Source organism: Diadema antillarum, unplaced genomic scaffold (assembly GCF_040938485.1).
Source record: "Diadema antillarum isolate AM-2024a unplaced genomic scaffold, OU_Dant_1.0 seq00000398_RagTag, whole genome shotgun sequence".
NCBI lineage: Eukaryota > Metazoa > Echinodermata > Echinoidea > Diadematoida > Diadematidae > Diadema > Diadema antillarum.
The window spans coordinates 1-18019 of record NW_027271389.1 but is presented as its reverse complement, the minus strand read 5'-3'; the positions used below and the strand labels follow the sequence as shown (position 1 = coordinate 18019).

At 41.5% G+C, this 18019-nt stretch overlaps 1 protein-coding gene across 1 annotated transcript; it reads left to right on the top strand.

Moving 5' to 3' along the window:
* The first annotated feature begins 2549 nt into the window (after window positions 1-2549).
* Window positions 2550-8255, top strand: LOC139732041 (uncharacterized). Its single transcript, XM_071642918.1, has one exon. It carries the CDS (start codon window positions 2550-2552, stop codon window positions 8253-8255), a length of 5706 nt encoding a protein of 1901 aa, XP_071499019.1.
* Window positions 8256-18019: the final 9764 nt, after the last annotated feature.

The following is an 18019-nucleotide window of genomic DNA, read 5'->3' as shown; positions in this document are numbered from 1 at the left end:
GGCCGGCTGCGCTGCGATGCGCTGCCGGTACACAGACCAGTCGCGGCGGAGTACTGCAACGTTAACGTGTACGCGCAGCTACTTTACCTAGCTAGTTGCATGTATTGCGGCCTACCTACTGCTGTGTTTTTAGTTTTGACTCTGATCTGCTACGTGGACCATAGTGATCCCAAAATCAAGACTTTATTTCAGGTTGAGAAATCGTAATTTGATTATCTTTCTGTGTTTTTATACAAAATCATTTTCGGAAATAGAGAAAGTCGAGACCTACTACTAGATCTACCGACATCTCAGGTAGGCTTAACAGTCGGGCCTAACTCGATCTAACGTTAGCGTAGAATGGGTATAGACCCTGCGGAGTTTATGATTCCTGTGACTGTGTGGTCGAATCATGACGAGTGTTTGAAAGCAGTACACAGGGTGGTTTACAATTCTCGGCCTAATTGTTACATTTGTTTTTGGGCCTTCCTGAGTTAGCGGTCACTAATTTAGTACTGTGATTGTGGACAAGGTGTTGTATAAAACGACTAATTTATGATTCTGTTCGTGCATTGGGGCACTGTACGTAATACCGCACTCGGCGCGAGATTCGCCACTGGTCTATTCAACGCGGCGCTACGCGCCTTGTTGAATAGACCAGTGGCTTATCTCGCGCCTCGTGCGATATTCGTGCCCTATGCACTCACAACTCATAAATTATTCGTAGACTACCGAATAACATAACTGCACACTCACTGATGTTACAATTCGTACTTTAGCAGTGTGCACTCAATCAGTACTAGAAATACAAACGTGCTCTCAATCACTATTGTGAAAACAACTTCTACATTCTTGTAGGAGTGCTTTAAACGAACAAGTTCGGACATTTTTGGTTTGGGGCAACTTCTACAGTACATATAGCTCTAAGCTGACTGGTATTCGCCCATAAAGGTACATGAAGAATGCCGTTTGTAGCGGCAGTATTGATTTATTCAAGAAATATTTGATTGGAACAATTTAGGCTGTTACACCCCCTTTAAGGTGCAGATCGTTACCTTGGATACACCATCAAGTGCGCATTCCTTCGGTTGCTTGCGCACTGATTTTGCTTTACGTACTAGTATGCTGCATGCGTACTGACATGATAGCTAGCCACGCAAAAGATATGGGCCAAGATGCAAGACACGATCAAAAAAGAATGAGTTCGGATCTGTGATTGATTTACTCTAGGAACCTAAACAGTTTGGTAAGAGAAATTATGATGGAAAACAGATGAATATTTGATTGTTGTAGCTTTGTTTAATCATTTATGTAGTGATATGTATTATGTCGTTAGCTTGTAATTGAGTTCAGCATTTAGGTTGACAAAACGATTCGATACGGTGTTCGTATAGAAAGTGATTACACGTAGAACAGTACGGTACGCTGTAGGTATTGATTATCGTACATGATTCCTGCTTAGCAGGCAGGGAAGAGAAATGTTGGAAGTGTGAGTGTATGATTGAAGCTTACAATACTGTGTATGTTTTATTTAGGAATAATGTAAGACTCCATATTCAGAAGAATATTGTGTCATGGTCATATAGGAATGAGAATCAGATAAAAGGATTCAACTTTGTCATTTTCACAGAGCTGTATACTGTTAGATTTACACACGTATATGTACGTATACCATACGGTCAATACAATCCCATACATTACTGCAGTTAGAGGGCTAACTTATTCAATGTTTGTGAAGGGTTAGTTTCTTTTTTGGTGTATCATATGGGTGTTGAGGTGTCAAAAGGAAAGACATTCAAGGGTTTAAAGGGAAAGATGATCTTGGATTTATTTTATTGTAAGAAAGGCAGGCTGCATTTCTGGATAGTGTTGTAGGGATGCAATTGCATCATTTGAACTGAATTATGTGAGTGATAGAGATAAAGGTCACTTCATAATGTACACTTTGTTTGAATGATCAAAGTAAACAAGTGTGATAGAGTCAGGTCATGTAAAACAATATTATTATTTCATGGTGCAGTGTATTTGTACACTGAAAAATGCAGTACCATACATCAGATATTGAGTCAGAATACAGCTGTATGTCTTTACAAGACATTGATGTGTTAATGTTTATGACCGAACACTTGCATATTTAGTGCACTGCATATGGTTGCATGCATTTGGGTTAACAGTGTAAAGTTGTTACTGTTGTTTATGTTAGTTGCACAAATCGAAAGGTGTTTCGATTATTACAAGTATTAAGTATATTTGGAAGACACAGAAATAATGACACTTGACAAGCTGCTCAAGGTAGTGATAACTAAGCATTTATTATTTCTTTTCTCTTTTTATAGCGAACCACAAGTTCGGGTTCGACAGCAGTATGCAAGCACACAAGTACACAAGTTGGTGTGTTCCACAAGTTTTGGTTCAACACAAGTTCGTGTTTGTTACAAGTACACGAGTCCAGCTGGTATTGATGTCTTCAATAAATGAACGAACCTGTGCGTTCCAACTGTGACTGACTGAAGTAAACTTTCACCTTTATGTAGTACGTGTCTACATACAGTTCGCAAACTGGATCCAAAATGGAAGGTCCACTGCATGATAGTCCCAGCCCATCTAGTGACGTTGCTGATGAACGACCGGTCGTCAGTGATCCTCCCCAGGATAGAGCTACCTCAGGATTGGTGGGAAACGCCCAGATTGGTGGTATTCTACCGGAACAAGCTATCCCGAGCGTACCAAGACGTAACCCTGACGATTCGGATGACGACAGGTCAACCACGCTATCATCAGCATCACGACGAAGCAACAGGTCCACATCATTTAGAGATAGCGGAAGGACCGCAGCGGCTTCCCGACTGCGTGAGGCCAGAATCAAGTTGGAGCTAGCGAAAGCAAGAAAGGAACAACTGAAAAGGAAACAAGAACTAACAAGAGAACAGTTGAGATTGAATGAAAAACTTGCAAATCTTGAGCTAGAACATGAAATTGAAAACGCAGAAATTGAAACACGTGTACTAGCATGTGAAGTTCATGATGTTGTTGGTAAGCCACAGTACGAAGTTAATGAAAAGAAGGATGAAGTGAAGTCCTCAGTGTTAAATCCTGATGCTCGAGTGTGGTCAGGAGTAAAGGGTAATGGTGTCACATCTGACCCGGTAGAACGTAATAGTACCACGCCAAGTAGTCCAGTTGAATATGGTGAAGTTCGTATGTCATCTCATAATTTGTCTCATGCACCTAACGTTGCTGTAGATGATTGTGTGAGAAGCAGTGATGTGTATAATTCTAACATGAATCCAATATTTCATGCCATTAATGTTGCTTTTAGCTTGCCAAAGCCAGATTTGGTTACCTTTGATGGCAATCCGACTGTGTATCGCAGCTTCATTAACAGCTTTGAGGTTAATGTGGAACAGAAGGTGCTGGATGACAGGACCAGACTCACTTATCTCATCCAGTACTGCTCGGGTAAGGCCCGCAACAGCATCGAGAACTGTGTTCTCATGGAACCACGTGAGGGTTATGCTGAAGCGAAGAGGATTTTGAGAGAGCAGTTTGGACAACCGCACGTGGTAGCGAATGCTCACTTGGATAAGATCCTGAAACGTTCACAAGTCAAGCAGAACGACCATGCAGGACTGTGGGATCTTGCGCGAGATATGAAGCGTTGTGGGATGGTTCTAGCCCAGATGGGATATCTTGCTGATGCAAACGGCTCTGAGACACTACTCAAGATTCAACGTCTGTTACCCGTTCACCTTCAAGCAGAATGGGCGAGGAGAGCCCATGCCATGATGGTGAGATGTGTTGTGCCCAACTTCGACTTGATGACAACATTTGTAGAAGAATCCGCCCAGTTGGCCAGCAACATCTTTGGACGAAACATCGGGAAAGCGATTCCAAAGAATGACAAGTCGAAGAAAGAAACACGACCCAGAGGGACAGCGTTTGCAACTCAGAGGGTCGATGAAAACACACCACGTCCCGTCCAAGGCAGTCGAGATCGTCCTGAAAGAAAATGTCCTTGCTGTCAAGGAAAGCACAATCTCACGTCCTGTGAATCCTTCAAGAAGAAAGGGGTAGACGACAGACGAGACGTAGCTAGGAAAGCGAGACTGTGCTTCAATTGCCTACGACCATTTCACTTGGCTGTAGGCTGTCTTTCCAAAGCTCGCTGTGAAGTAACCGACTGTGGTAAGAAGCATCATGCTCTTCTGCACACAACATACAATCCTAGTCGGAACTCTCCTCGGCAAGAGAACCGAGAGGACAGTACAAGGCAAGAAAACCAACAAGGGGTAAAGCAAGATAACCCAAGCTCTTCAAGTGGTAGTCAAGGAGACGAAAGGTCGGGTCGGTCATTCACCGCTCATTCCTCAAGAAGCAAGATCTGTCTGAGAGTCGTACCCGTAAAGGTTGGAGGAAATGGGAGACAAACTACAACCTGGGCCTTGTTAGATGAAGGCAGCGACGTTTCGCTGTGCACGAAGGGTCTTGTCGACAAGCTAGGTCTCACTGGGACGGAAAGAAGCTTCAAGCTGTCTACGGTGGACCAGGCAGGAGCAAGCAAACGCGGCCTTGAAGTTTCCATGTCAGTCCAAGGAGTTATGGGCCAGGAAACCTTGACACTGGACAATGTTTGGACTGTAGACAGTCTTCCAGTCGCCGACGAATGTTTCCCCAACTCAGCAGATGTAAAGGAATGGTCACACCTAAATGACATCGCCCTTCCTTCCATGGACCAAGGAGAAGTGGAGCTACTAGTGGGAGCAGACACCCCAGAAGCGTTCTGGAATTTGGAACAGAGAGTCGGCAATCCGAAAGAACCCTATGCAGTTCGAACTCCACTAGGATGGACGCTTATGGGTCCCGTGTCCGGGAAGCGACAATCCACGACAAGTTTCCATGCGAATTTTACTCGCCTTGAAGACGACTCCCTCGAACAACAGTTGAAGCAGTTCTGGAGGGTGGACTTTGGCGGGTATCTCAATCAGGACAATGTTGGAGATTCGGTTGAAGATCTTCGAGCACTGAAGGTGATGAAGGAATCTGCAGTGATGGTCGATGGTCACTATCAAGTCGCTCTACCGTGGCGCAGTTTTCCACCTGTCCTGCCAAACAATCGTCGTTTGGCCGAGGCGAGACTTGGGTATTTGAAGAAGAGGTTGGAAAGGAACGAAGCCCTACGTGACAAGTACGTAGAGACAGTCAGCGACTACATAGCCAAAGGGTATGCAAAGGAAGTCGAGTGCATACCGTCGGATGTATCAGCTGAGAGCGCCACCCAAGAAGAAGCTTCAAATGAGCCAGTTTGGTATCTCCCACACCACGCTGTAGTTCATCCTCGTAAGAAAGACAAAGTCCGCGTTGTGTTCGATTGTGCGGCGAGATATGGAGGAACTTCACTCAATGAACAATTGCTCCAAGGGCCGGACCTTACCAACAATCTAGTCGGCGTGCTTACGAGGTTTCGTCAGGAACAAGTTGCCATAGTCGCCGATATTCAGTCTATGTTCCACCAAGTGAAGGTTCCGCCCAGGGACAGAAACGCCATGAGATTCCTTTGGTGGAAGGACGGTGACTTGGCTCAGGAACCAGCCGAATACTGCATGACTGTACACCTATTCGGCGCCACGTCTTCACCTAGTTGTGCCAGTTTTGCTCTACGGAAGACTGCTGAGGATAATCGCGGACACTTCAATGAAGAAGTGATCAACACAGTGAAAAGGAACTTCTATGTGGACGATTGTCTTAAGTCTGTTAAGGATCGAGCTGAAGCAGTGACTCAAGTAGAAGACATTCGTGACCTGCTCAGTCGTGGTGGATTTCGGCTCACGAAATGGTTGAGCAATGACCGCGACGTCTTAGGTTCTATACCTGAGGAAGAGAGGGCAGCATCGGTGTCGAGCCTAGATATCGACGAGCTTCCTGCAGAACGCACTCTAGGAATCCTTTGGGACGTTGAAACAGACTGTTTTGGCTTCAAGGTGCATCTCCGTGAGAAGCCTGCAACGCGACGGGGAATTCTGTCGATAGCCAGTTCCCTCTATGACCCCCTTGGGTTCGTTGCTCCCTTCGTGCTGCCAGCCAAGATTCTCCTTCAAAGGTTGTGTAGAGTAGGATTAGGCTGGGACGAGCCTGTTGGAGCCGAGGATGAGAGAGAATGGCGAAGATGGATGGAAGACATTTCCATGTTGACTGACTTAAAGATAGAGAGATGTTTCAAACCGAATGGTTTCGAAGTCGTGTCAGCTGAAGTGCATCACTTCTGTGATGCCTCCGAAGTTGGATATGCGTCCGTTGCATACCTACGCCTGACTGACAGAACAGGACGGATACATTGTGCCTTTGTTATGGGGAAGTCCCGACTTGCTCCAGTGAAAGTGGTATCCATCCCCAGATTGGAGTTAATGGCAGCAGTGTTGGCCGTGTCCATGGATCATTTCATCAAGTCAGAACTTGACATCCAAGTCAAAGACAGCGTCTTTTGGACTGACTCAACATCTGTCCTTCAGTATATCCGCAGTGAAAGCAAGAGATTCAAGACGTTTGTAGCCAATCGTGTGGCAAGGATCCATGATGCCTCAGAGGTGTCTCAGTGGAGATACGTAGACTCAAGGTCTAACCCAAGTGACGATGGATCGCGTGGCCTGAAGGCACAGGAACTACTCCAGAACCAGCGTTGGCTCAAAGGACCAGATTTTCTGTGGAGAGACGATGACTGGCCCATTCAGCCAGAAGTCTTGGAGTTAAGAGGAGACGCTGAAGTGAAGAAAGCAGTACCAGTATCTGCGACATCAATGAGAGCTCAAGTCAGCGACCTCTTGCATAGGTACTCTTCGTGGAATCAGTTGAGGAAATCCACAGCGTGGCTTCTTCGTTTCAAAAAGCTTCTCCAAGCCAAGGCTAAGGGGGAATCCACGGATGATCTGAAGAAGCCCACTCTATCTGCCGACGAATTGAAACAAGCAGAGAAAGCAATCGTGACTCTGGTGCAACGCGATGAATTGAGCGCTATCCTCGAAGGAAAGCAGATGAGCGGTACAGTCATGTCCAAGCTGAACCCAATTCTGGTGGATGGCATCATTCGAGTTGGCGGAAGACTAGAGAACGCACCACTGGATGATGAGACGAAACATCCTATCATTTTGCCCTCTGATCACCATGTGACGAAGCTCTTGATCGTTCATCACCATCACCTAGTAGGTCATTCGGGGGCCGGGATGACCTGGACAGCCCTCAGAGAGAAGTATTGGGTGTTGAAAGGAGGGGCAACCGTGCGAAAGGTGATAGGCAAGTGTTTCTCGTGCAAGCGAAGAAATGCCAAGAAGATGGAACAATTCATGGCAGATCTTCCGAGTAGCAGGGTAACCCCAGACAAACCACCTTTCTCTTATGTGGGAATTGATTACTTTGGACCAATCATGGTGAAGCAAGGTCGTAGCCGGGTCAAACGTTACGGGTGCCTGTTTACCTGTCTGAACTGCAGAGCGGTCCACCTAGAAGTAGCAAACACTTTGGATACAGACTCCTTCATAAACGCACTGAGAAGGTTCATCAGCAGGCGAGGTAAGCCATCCAAAATCATCAGTGACAATGGGAGCAACTTTAGAGGTGCGGAACGAGAACTTCGTGAGAACCTGGAAAGTTTGAGCCAAACGCGTGTGACTAACTTCCTCGCTGAGCAAGGCATTGACTGGAACTTCAATACTCCCACAGCTAGTCATATGGGCGGAGCCTGGGAACGGATGGTGAGGTCTGTTCGCAAGATACTTACCTGCTTACTTGGACAGCAAATTGTCAATGATGAAGTTCTGTCCACGCTCATGGCTGAAGTAGAGTCAATCTTGAATGCTCGGCCACTCACTCAGTTGAATCTTGACCCGAACGATGACGAACCTTTGACACCAAACCACTTGTTGATCATGCGAAAAGGCTCTAGTCTCCCCCCAGGTGTCTTTGATCAGAAGGACGCATATGGCAGACGCAGATGGAGACAAGTGCAATATCTCGCTTCTGTCTTTTGGAAGAGGTGGCAGAGGGAATATTTACTTCTGCTGCAAGAAAGGCAGAAGTGGAATGCCCCAAGACGGAACCTAGCTGTCAATGATTTGGTCTTGGTAGCGGATGAAACCACACCTCGCGGACAGTGGCCTTTGGGTAAAGTGGTTGAAGTGTACCCGGGAAAGGATGGACATGTTCGACAGGCTCAAGTGAGGGTCGGAACAAGATTCTTCAAGAGGCCAATAGCAAAGCTCTGTCTGCTCGAAGCCGCTGAAACGTAGTGATATAAGTGGATGACTTAATTGCAGTCATCAGACTTGATACTCTAGCTTAAGAGTTGAATCGAATGTTTGATGTTTGTTTATTCAAAGGTTAAGCAATGGCCTTTGAGATGTAAGCGCGAGTAAGCCAATTTGACAGTTATTTTAAACTGTAGTTATTTGCATTAAGTACATGCATTTGCTGTTGAACGGTTTGTATGTGAATAGGAAGAATTTCTGCCGCCTAAAGATTGAGGTTAAATGACCATCCTGTGGGTTGCTCATTGGGGGCCGGTATGTAGCGGCAGTATTGATTTATTCAAGAAATATTTGATTGGAACAATTTAGGCTGTTACACCCCCTTTAAGGTGCAGATCGTTACCTTGGATACACCATCAAGTGCGCATTCCTTCGGTTGCTTGCGCACTGATTTTGCTTTACGTACTAGTATGCTGCATGCGTACTGACATGATAGCTAGCCACGCAAAAGATATGGGCCAAGATGCAAGACACGATCAAAAAAGAATGAGTTCGGATCTGTGATTGATTTACTCTAGGAACCTAAACAGTTTGGTAAGAGAAATTATGATGGAAAACAGATGAATATTTGATTGTTGTAGCTTTGTTTAATCATTTATGTAGTGATATGTATTATGTCGTTAGCTTGTAATTGAGTTCAGCATTTAGGTTGACAAAACGATTCGATACGGTGTTCGTATAGAAAGTGATTACACGTAGAACAGTACGGTACGCTGTAGGTATTGATTATCGTACATGATTCCTGCTTAGCAGGCAGGGAAGAGAAATGTTGGAAGTGTGAGTGTATGATTGAAGCTTACAATACTGTGTATGTTTTATTTAGGAATAATGTAAGACTCCATATTCAGAAGAATATTGTGTCATGGTCATATAGGAATGAGAATCAGATAAAAGGATTCAACTTTGTCATTTTCACAGAGCTGTATACTGTTAGATTTACACACGTATATGTACGTATACCATACGGTCAATACAATCCCATACATTACTGCAGTTAGAGGGCTAACTTATTCAATGTTTGTGAAGGGTTAGTTTCTTTTTTGGTGTATCATATGGGTGTTGAGGTGTCAAAAGGAAAGACATTCAAGGGTTTAAAGGGAAAGATGATCTTGGATTTATTTTATTGTAAGAAAGGCAGGCTGCATTTCTGGATAGTGTTGTAGGGATGCAATTGCATCATTTGAACTGAATTATGTGAGTGATAGAGATAAAGGTCACTTCATAATGTACACTTTGTTTGAATGATCAAAGTAAACAAGTGTGATAGAGTCAGGTCATGTAAAACAATATTATTATTTCATGGTGCAGTGTATTTGTACACTGAAAAATGCAGTACCATACATCAGATATTGAGTCAGAATACAGCTGTATGTCTTTACAAGACATTGATGTGTTAATGTTTATGACCGAACACTTGCATATTTAGTGCACTGCATATGGTTGCATGCATTTGGGTTAACAGTGTAAAGTTGTTACTGTTGTTTATGTTAGTTGCACAAATCGAAAGGTGTTTCGATTATTACAAGTATTAAGTATATTTGGAAGACACAGAAATAATGACACTTGACAAGCTGCTCAAGGTAGTGATAACTAAGCATTTATTATTTCTTTTCTCTTTTTATAGCGAACCACAAGTTCGGGTTCGACAGCAGTATGCAAGCACACAAGTACACAAGTTGGTGTGTTCCACAAGTTTTGGTTCAACACAAGTTCGTGTTTGTTACAAGTACACGAGTCCAGCTGGTATTGATGTCTTCAATAAATGAACGAACCTGTGCGTTCCAACTGTGACTGACTGAAGTAAACTTTCACCTTTATGTAGTACGTGTCTACACCGTTCATTTAAAAGACCCACTTTATGAAACAAATAATTCAAACATGATAAAGGTTTTAGTTCGTTCGTGGAAGTGCAGCTCACTCTAAGGGGGATTCACAATGTCGGATGGAGGGTGTAGACTAGTTTGCAGGCACAAACCCTTGTTGGTCGTAAAGGAGTCTGCGTCAAGACTACTATATGCACCACTTCGGCACTGTCCCATAGGCCCTGTGTTGTAGCTTCTCCCAACCTGAGGCTGCAGTGTAGTGGTGCGTGTATTAGTCTTGGCGCATGCAGACTCCTATACGACCAACAAGGGTTTGTGCCTGCAAACTAGGTGTAGACTGTCTCCGAGCTCCCACACTTGCACTTAGGGAATATTGCATTATTAGAACTAAAATTCATCTACCTGATGCACAGTTTGGGGTATAGATCTTAATGATAAAAAAATCAATCAAAAGATAAGAAAAATTGATATTCAAGGACATTGTGAATGACTAATTTCATTATCTCTCATCTCTTTTCCGCGTGTGTGTCTTCACTGGATACTAAGTCTATGTGGATACAGGACAGAAGGGGGAGGGCGTGGGAGGGGGTATCCCCCTCGTACATGAGGGAGCTTTTGCACTTTTAGAACTAGAATAAAACAAAGTGGTCCTGATATACATGTAAAAGATGGGACCCACCTTTTAGTAGGACCTCTTTGCCGTACCTTGTTTTTGGATATCTCAACCGTTTAAAAACCGATATTCATCTAATAAACTTTTAATTCCTCTGATAAGAAGTGTATGCTCTGTTATAGTGTATTTCATATAAATAGTAAACTTTTAAATACATCTATAAAAAGTAAACTAAGTAAAAGAGCATGATATATTACTGAATGATATTGTGTTAGAGGGGTCACCTATATATTGTATATAGCACATGCAATTTCCACTGATTTGTAAGCCAAACATAGAAGATAAACACTTCCATCAATCTGTTGCCATGCTAACTGTCTTATCAGGGATGACCTTCACCTTGAAACCACCATTGTGTTTATATGTTTTGATGTAAACATGCTCTCATTCCTCAGACAACATTTTCTGCATGGTCGTTTCCATAGCAACCACCACATTCTATAGTTGAAATGTGAATTCGAATGACCAAACTGTTGAAGGCTACCGAAATTAAAACTTGAAATAAACATGCTCAGATACTTCTTTTATCATGTTAATGTTTTGACATAATTTCATTGTAAATACACATTATTTTGCTCCTTTTCCGTAAATTTCAAATGTTACCATGGCAATGGACACATCTATCGTTCCCATGACATTAACCGACAAAGATTCCGATTGCGTTTGAACGGGAAACTCTGATTCTATAAATTAAAGGTCCAGTTTACCTTTGGGAGCAGTGATGTAAAAAATGTTCAAGATATCACATTTGATGCATATGTATAGGTCTGTTATATCTTCATCGTACCATATGTTATCCTGCATCACAAAACCAACAAAAAGTCGCCAGACATAGATTTTTAGTTAAGGGCAGATTCCGAAATAGCAGACTGTAAGATTTAAAATGATGTATAACTCAACTCAAATGGACTAAACTAACCCTATCGGTGCCAGGTAAAAATGTCAGAGGTAAAAATGTCAGAGGCAAAAATGTTGGAGGTAAAAATGTCAGAAGTAAGAATATGTCAGAGGTCCAGTCTATACTTTGTGATAATTTTACGGATTCTTTTGTGCATGGTTGTCCCATTTCTCCTTTGCCCCAAAATTAAGGGTTTAACAAATCATTAATCACACGAAAATGTCTAGTATCAGTGAATACTCTACCATAAACTTCAGAATCTATAGATATCTATGATTTTGATCCTGACCTAGCTTGACAAAATATTTAAAAGTTGCAAGGAATCTTTAATGATGATGGAAAAATGCCCCATTTCTTCCTGGTCTCCCCTACACTTTCCTGCATTTTTTTGTCCCTCGCGGATACCCTCTGTGTTTTAATGGAAAGGACCAAACCTCCCACCCAAACACCACACCCCCTCCACAACATCTCTAAACTATTGCACTTGGAGCATGTACAAAAATTGTCCAGAATGAAAACTGCATTCCTTCACGACCAGGACGTACATGTACAAAATATTTCCCTCGTTTTTCCTTTCTTACACGTAGAATGCGTATTGCCTCACCTAGTCTCTCGCTCTTTCTGGTATATCCGAAACATACCCATCGGGTTATTATGAGTTACGAGTGCATAAACCGTGACCTAAATGATGTACGATATTATTGGCATTGAAACAAAAAAGAAAGTACATGCGCGAGAAAACACGCGGAAAGGTTTTATTGCACGTGTCATGTACAGTTACCCCTGTTCTCAAAAAGGTCATCCTCATGAAATTAGCAACTATCGACCTATTTCTATCTTACCCAATACCTAGCATTTCAAAATACAACAAATAATGTATAATAGACCTATCCCTTTTTGTTGTTGTATAACTAGGGAACAACGTCATTTTCAGAGGCTGATTCTAGCAATCTTTAGCAACACACCATTATGATAAACTTACTACGTTAAACATAATGGAATCTGATTTTGGAACAACAGCTTAGTTTGAAAGGCATCAAACATTTACATTTTCTCTCGCCTGTGGATCCGTCCAACAATAATTGCTTTACAACACAAGAGAAATCCCATGGCAGACTATCTGTTTTTACTCTCACTAGAACAGTCTATTGCTACAGTTCGTCTCCAGTTTTAATAGGCATAAGTTTGTAAAATGATCTCAAAATGTTCCTTGCACTTCGAGATATTTGTTTTTGCGCCATGTGATACTTGAACCTTGTAATAAAATATTTCGCAAGAGCTTACTTTTTTCTGCCGGTACATCTACTGTAGTTTGCTTGATTCCGTTTTGCATTTTTTTACTGGTACATTTATGTCATAATCGGGCCGTGCAAGTTAAATACGAAACCTGAATTTGAGAAAATAACATAGAACAGGTGGAAAATCTGCTGCTTGTTTAGACTATGTCTCATTCACTTCTTCACACTAAACAGTTAGAAGATGAACAATAATGACTTTATACTAGCCTGGACGTAAGGAGAATTCGTTTGTGTAAGAGTATCATGTATATCTGTGTAGAGGTATACTTCAATACCAAAAGATGGGTTCGTGTGTGTGTGTGTGTGTGTGTGTGTGTGTGTGTGTGTGTGTGATAACTTCATTGGGCGTAAAATCGTAGGATTAAACTGTTTAAGGGGCTTGCTGCATTGCTGGTACCCAATTATAATAATTTAAAAATAATAATTATAATAATAATTTCCCATAAGCCTACTAGGCTCTTAGCAGGTTAAATATTCCTCTGAACAGACAGATTACGCCACTGCACTGGAAACAAACTAAGAATATTAAGAGAGCTCTAATTTTTTTAAAAACACAATTCCCTAAATATTCTTCAAATCTGCAGTTTAGATATGATAATTCGATAAATACAGTTTTCTCTGGCTAGGCTATTATTTTATACCTCTTCACATTTTTACCTCTGGTATAATCTCTGTCATTACTTCTGAAATTTGTACATCTGACATTTTTACCGTTGACATTTTTACCTCAGATATTTTTACCTCTGATATTTTTACTTCTGATCTTTTTTACTTCTGACATTTTTACTTCTGACATCTTTACCTCTGACATTTTTACCTCTGACATTTTTACCTCTGACATTTTTACTTCTGACATTTTTACCTGTGACATTATTACCTCTGACATTTTTACCTCTGACAGTTTTTACTTCTGACATTTTTACTCGTGACATTTTTACCTCTGACATTGTTACCTCTGACATTTTACCTCTGCCATATTACACCGAACCAACCTATCTGACTACTGGAAAGAAAGCACACACTCAGGAAACGTGTGAACTGAGAAAAGAGGTTCTGAAGTACAGGGTCTATTCAAGCGCTTAATCTTTACCAAACCGCGCTAGCTGTGCAATGAATGGGACAAAAAACCGGATGTAAATCACAGGAGCAACAACAATGAAGGGATTGTTACATTAATCTGAAATTGAGCATGATTTATTAACACATTCTGTCAATGATTAATGCTAACTTTCAAAGCAGTAGCATCACCCTTTGAAAAGTTATTAGGATTGAAAGTGAAGAGTGTGCAAAGGATTTTTGAGAAATGAAAAGGGGCATAAAAAGACGTACCTGATCTCACTACTCTGCTAAAAAAGGTTGTAGAAAAACTGCTTAAAACACACTTTCCCATTCATTTTATGATTAAAAACTTAGGTATAATGTAAAAGAAGAATAGCTCTTTCCGAAAATATGAAAAACTCAAGATTGACTTGGTTGACCTGTTTTACCTTTTTAAAATCCTCCCGTAAAATCAATGGGTGCGATTTTTTTGTTCGTTTTGTGATGCACAGTCATATATAGAATTTTTGCAATAAGGCCTAAAGTATAAGGAGAAATCAGTATTTTTCTCAATATACCATAACTGTAGACGGTTTAGTCTGGAAGCATTTTTATTTAGCTATTGTTCACATTTTATGTATTTAACAATGCGTAACATCGAGTATACGGATTCAAATTTTTGCAGTGGTTGTTTCTATCCTTAACTCACATTTTAGAACAATATTTTGAAGCACCAATTCTCGGTTTAATCTGCAAAATATGGAAAATTATGCCTTTGAGTCACTTTTGTGTATATTGTGTGTTATTTTTCACACACACAAAAAGAAGAGTTACCTTGGCAACGGAAGCAGGTTGATGTCAGAGAAAGACTAGGCCTTATAATATTGCAGCTGAATGAGTACTTCGAAATCACTGAATGTAGTAACTTTTTAAAAATTTTAGTACTATTTAATTGGAAATATGTATTTTTCGCAAAAAAGAGTAATTTTGTATCTATAAGTTTGCCAATTTTCTGACATTCTAGTGTCATGTGATTGGAAATATAAGTTATTAACAATGTTACCTTGGCAACGGATAACACGTCAGAATGCTACAGGGCTCAATATCCGAATCTGCTTAGAAAATGTCAGTCGACATAGAATATAATATGTGCCGAAATTGGTGCTTTTCCACAAATTTGAACAATTGGTCTGAAGTAGTGGGCTTTGCCGCTTGGACCAGTAGTGTATAATACAGTACCTGATTTGTAGAGCATTACTTCAGCTTGCTTTAATTCATTCTTGATTAATTTGCCTGTTAGTTAGAGATAATGTTATACTATGCTACTCAGGGGCGTCACCAGCTTTTTTTCAAGGGGGGTGCGTTTTGACATTAAATGTTTACGAGATTTTTTGGACAGACATTTGGAATATAGGAAGCTCTCAATCCCTAGACTTTTACTGTTTTTTGAGGGAAACCAAGCGGGGAAAGGGCACCGGCGTGTAGCTAGGATTTCATCTTGGGGAAGGGGGGGGGGGGGGTGTTAGTATGCGAGGGAGCGAGCAAGGGTGGGGGGAGGGTGTGGAAGTGCCGGAGGGGTTGTACCCCCTATAAATGGATTATGGAATGACGGTGTGATACAACAAATTACTGGCGATATCAGGAGAATGGCATAACGACTACATGCGAGCGAGCGGAGCGAGCGAGCTTGAAAATTTTGACATTTTACAGTCCAAAAACTGCCGTTTGTATAGCCATATTTTTTTTGCGTTGTAAATGAAGGGGGGGGGGGGGCGCACCGGGCGCAACTGCTAACAATTACTGGCAAGCAACATGAGGTGATTGGCATAGTAATTAAATGCGAGCGAGCGAAGAGAGCGAGCTTTGAAATTTTGACATTTTACAGTCCCAAAACTGCCATTTGGAGCCATATTTTTTCGCTTTGGAAATAAAGGAGGGGTGGGGGCGCAACGGGCGCAACTGCCTGGTAATTACTGGCAGCAACATCAGGAGAATTGCTTAAAGGCGAACGCAAACCCAAAGAGCAAGTTGGATTGAGTGAAAGCAGTAACATCAGTAGAACACATCAATGAAAGTTTGAGGAAAATTGGATAATCGATGCAAAAGTTATGAATTTTTTAAGTTTTGGTGTTGGAACTGCTGGGTAAGGAGACTACTAAGAGGTTATGACGTATGAGTGGACTACAATAATATAAAGAAAATGAAGGGGAATTCCTAAAAAAAAAATCATTTTTCATGAAAATTACACATTCCATCAGCTTGATACTGACATAATAGGGAGGTAGCACTTATCTCCCTGCCTTATGAAAGCGGTTAGTCAAGTACTCTTTCATTTTGCTAGAAAAGTTAATTTTTGTGGAATTCCTTTTATATTTTCTTTATATGGTTGTCCACTCATACGTCATAACCTCTACTAGTCTCCTCATCCAGCGGGTCCCCAACACCAAAACTTAAAAAATTCATAACTTTTGCATTGATTGTTCGATTTTCCTCAAACTTTCACTGATGTGTTCTACTAGTGTTAATGCTTTTACTCAATCCACATTGCTCGTTGGGTTTGCGTTCCCTTTAACAATTAAATGCGAGCGAGCGAGCGAGCTTGAAAATTTTGACATTTTACAGTCCAAAAACTGCCGTTTGTAGCCATATTTTTTTTTGCTTTGGAAATTAAGGGGGGGGGGGGCGCACCGGGGCGCAACTGGCAGGCGATTACTGGCAGAGCAACATCAGGTGAATTGCCTAACGATTACGAGCGAGGCGAAGAGAGCGAGCTTGAAAATTTTGACATTTTACAGTAAGAAAAACTGCCGTTTGTAGCTATATATTATTTTTTTCGCTTTGGAAATTAAGGGGGGGGGGGGCGCACCGTGCGCAACTGCTGACAAATTACTTGTAGTAACATCACTAAACTAATTGTGCGTGTTTGTTTGTTGTGTGTGTATTATACACATGGAAAAGTTAGGAATTAGCCCAGGTCAAGTCTTTTTTATTGGCAATGCAAGACATTTTTATATAGACTAGTATGTAAAGCAACACTGCAAAATCAATGATCTAGCTTTGATATAACGAAGCGTAAGGTACAAAGGTGTACATTCTACATCACATTGCGCAACATTGTAGCGACTCTTCGTTCGGATGTACTGAGTATACTGCGCACATCCTGCTTATATGCAGAATGCCAACCAGGAATCACGTTGAATCACAATCTTCTGTCGAGTCCGGGCTTTAATTTTGAAGGATGTTTCACACTATATACCTATTTAATTATGGTTAAAAGAAATCATAGAAAAAATATCTTATTTCTTGATCACCCTTTCATTCAAAAGCAGTTTACTAACACTTGAATTACTATTTCGGTAAGTATTTTTTTTTTTTTTTAGCAGCGGATTGGGAATGGGAGGGCGGCGCACCCCCCCCTCCCCCCCCGTAGTTACGCCACTGCTTTTGGGTGAAATAATTGGACAGATTTCTTGAATTCTAACAAAAAAGCAAGAAAATCTTTTCATCGCGGGAATTATGATTATGTGGGTGGTGGGGCAAATGGTGCGCTTGCCTTCCAATATTTTTATGGGGTGGCAACATTATTGTTTTCTTTCAAAAGCAAGAAAATCTTCTCATTTCGGGAATAATCAATTATGGGGGGGGGGAATTAAAATATGCTTGCCCCCTCCAATATTTTTATGGTGGTAACTTTTTGTTTTTCTGTCAAAAAAAAAAGATAAGAAAATCTTCCCGTCTCTGGAATTATGGAAAGGGGTGGGGGGGGGGGCAAAATGATATGCTTACCCCCTCCATTTTTTTTTTCATTTTTTTTTTTTTATGAGGGCTAAGGCTCGCTCTTGGGCTGGCAATATGGATTGGTCAGAAGTAACGTACATAGACCCTACATACTTGTAAGTAGCACACGTACATGCAAACGTGTATAAGTGCTCCGTATCGTACGGATGTACAGTAACGGTCGATAAATAGTAAAACACTGTAGAATGCTAGTAGATGTATGTATAAAATCAGTGCTG

Bases quoted from the DNA above. Each gene is read 5' to 3' on its own strand.
- LOC139732041 (XM_071642918.1), top strand. From the start codon at position 2,550: ATGGAAGGTCCACTGCATGATAGTCCCAGCCCATCTAGTGACGTTGCT.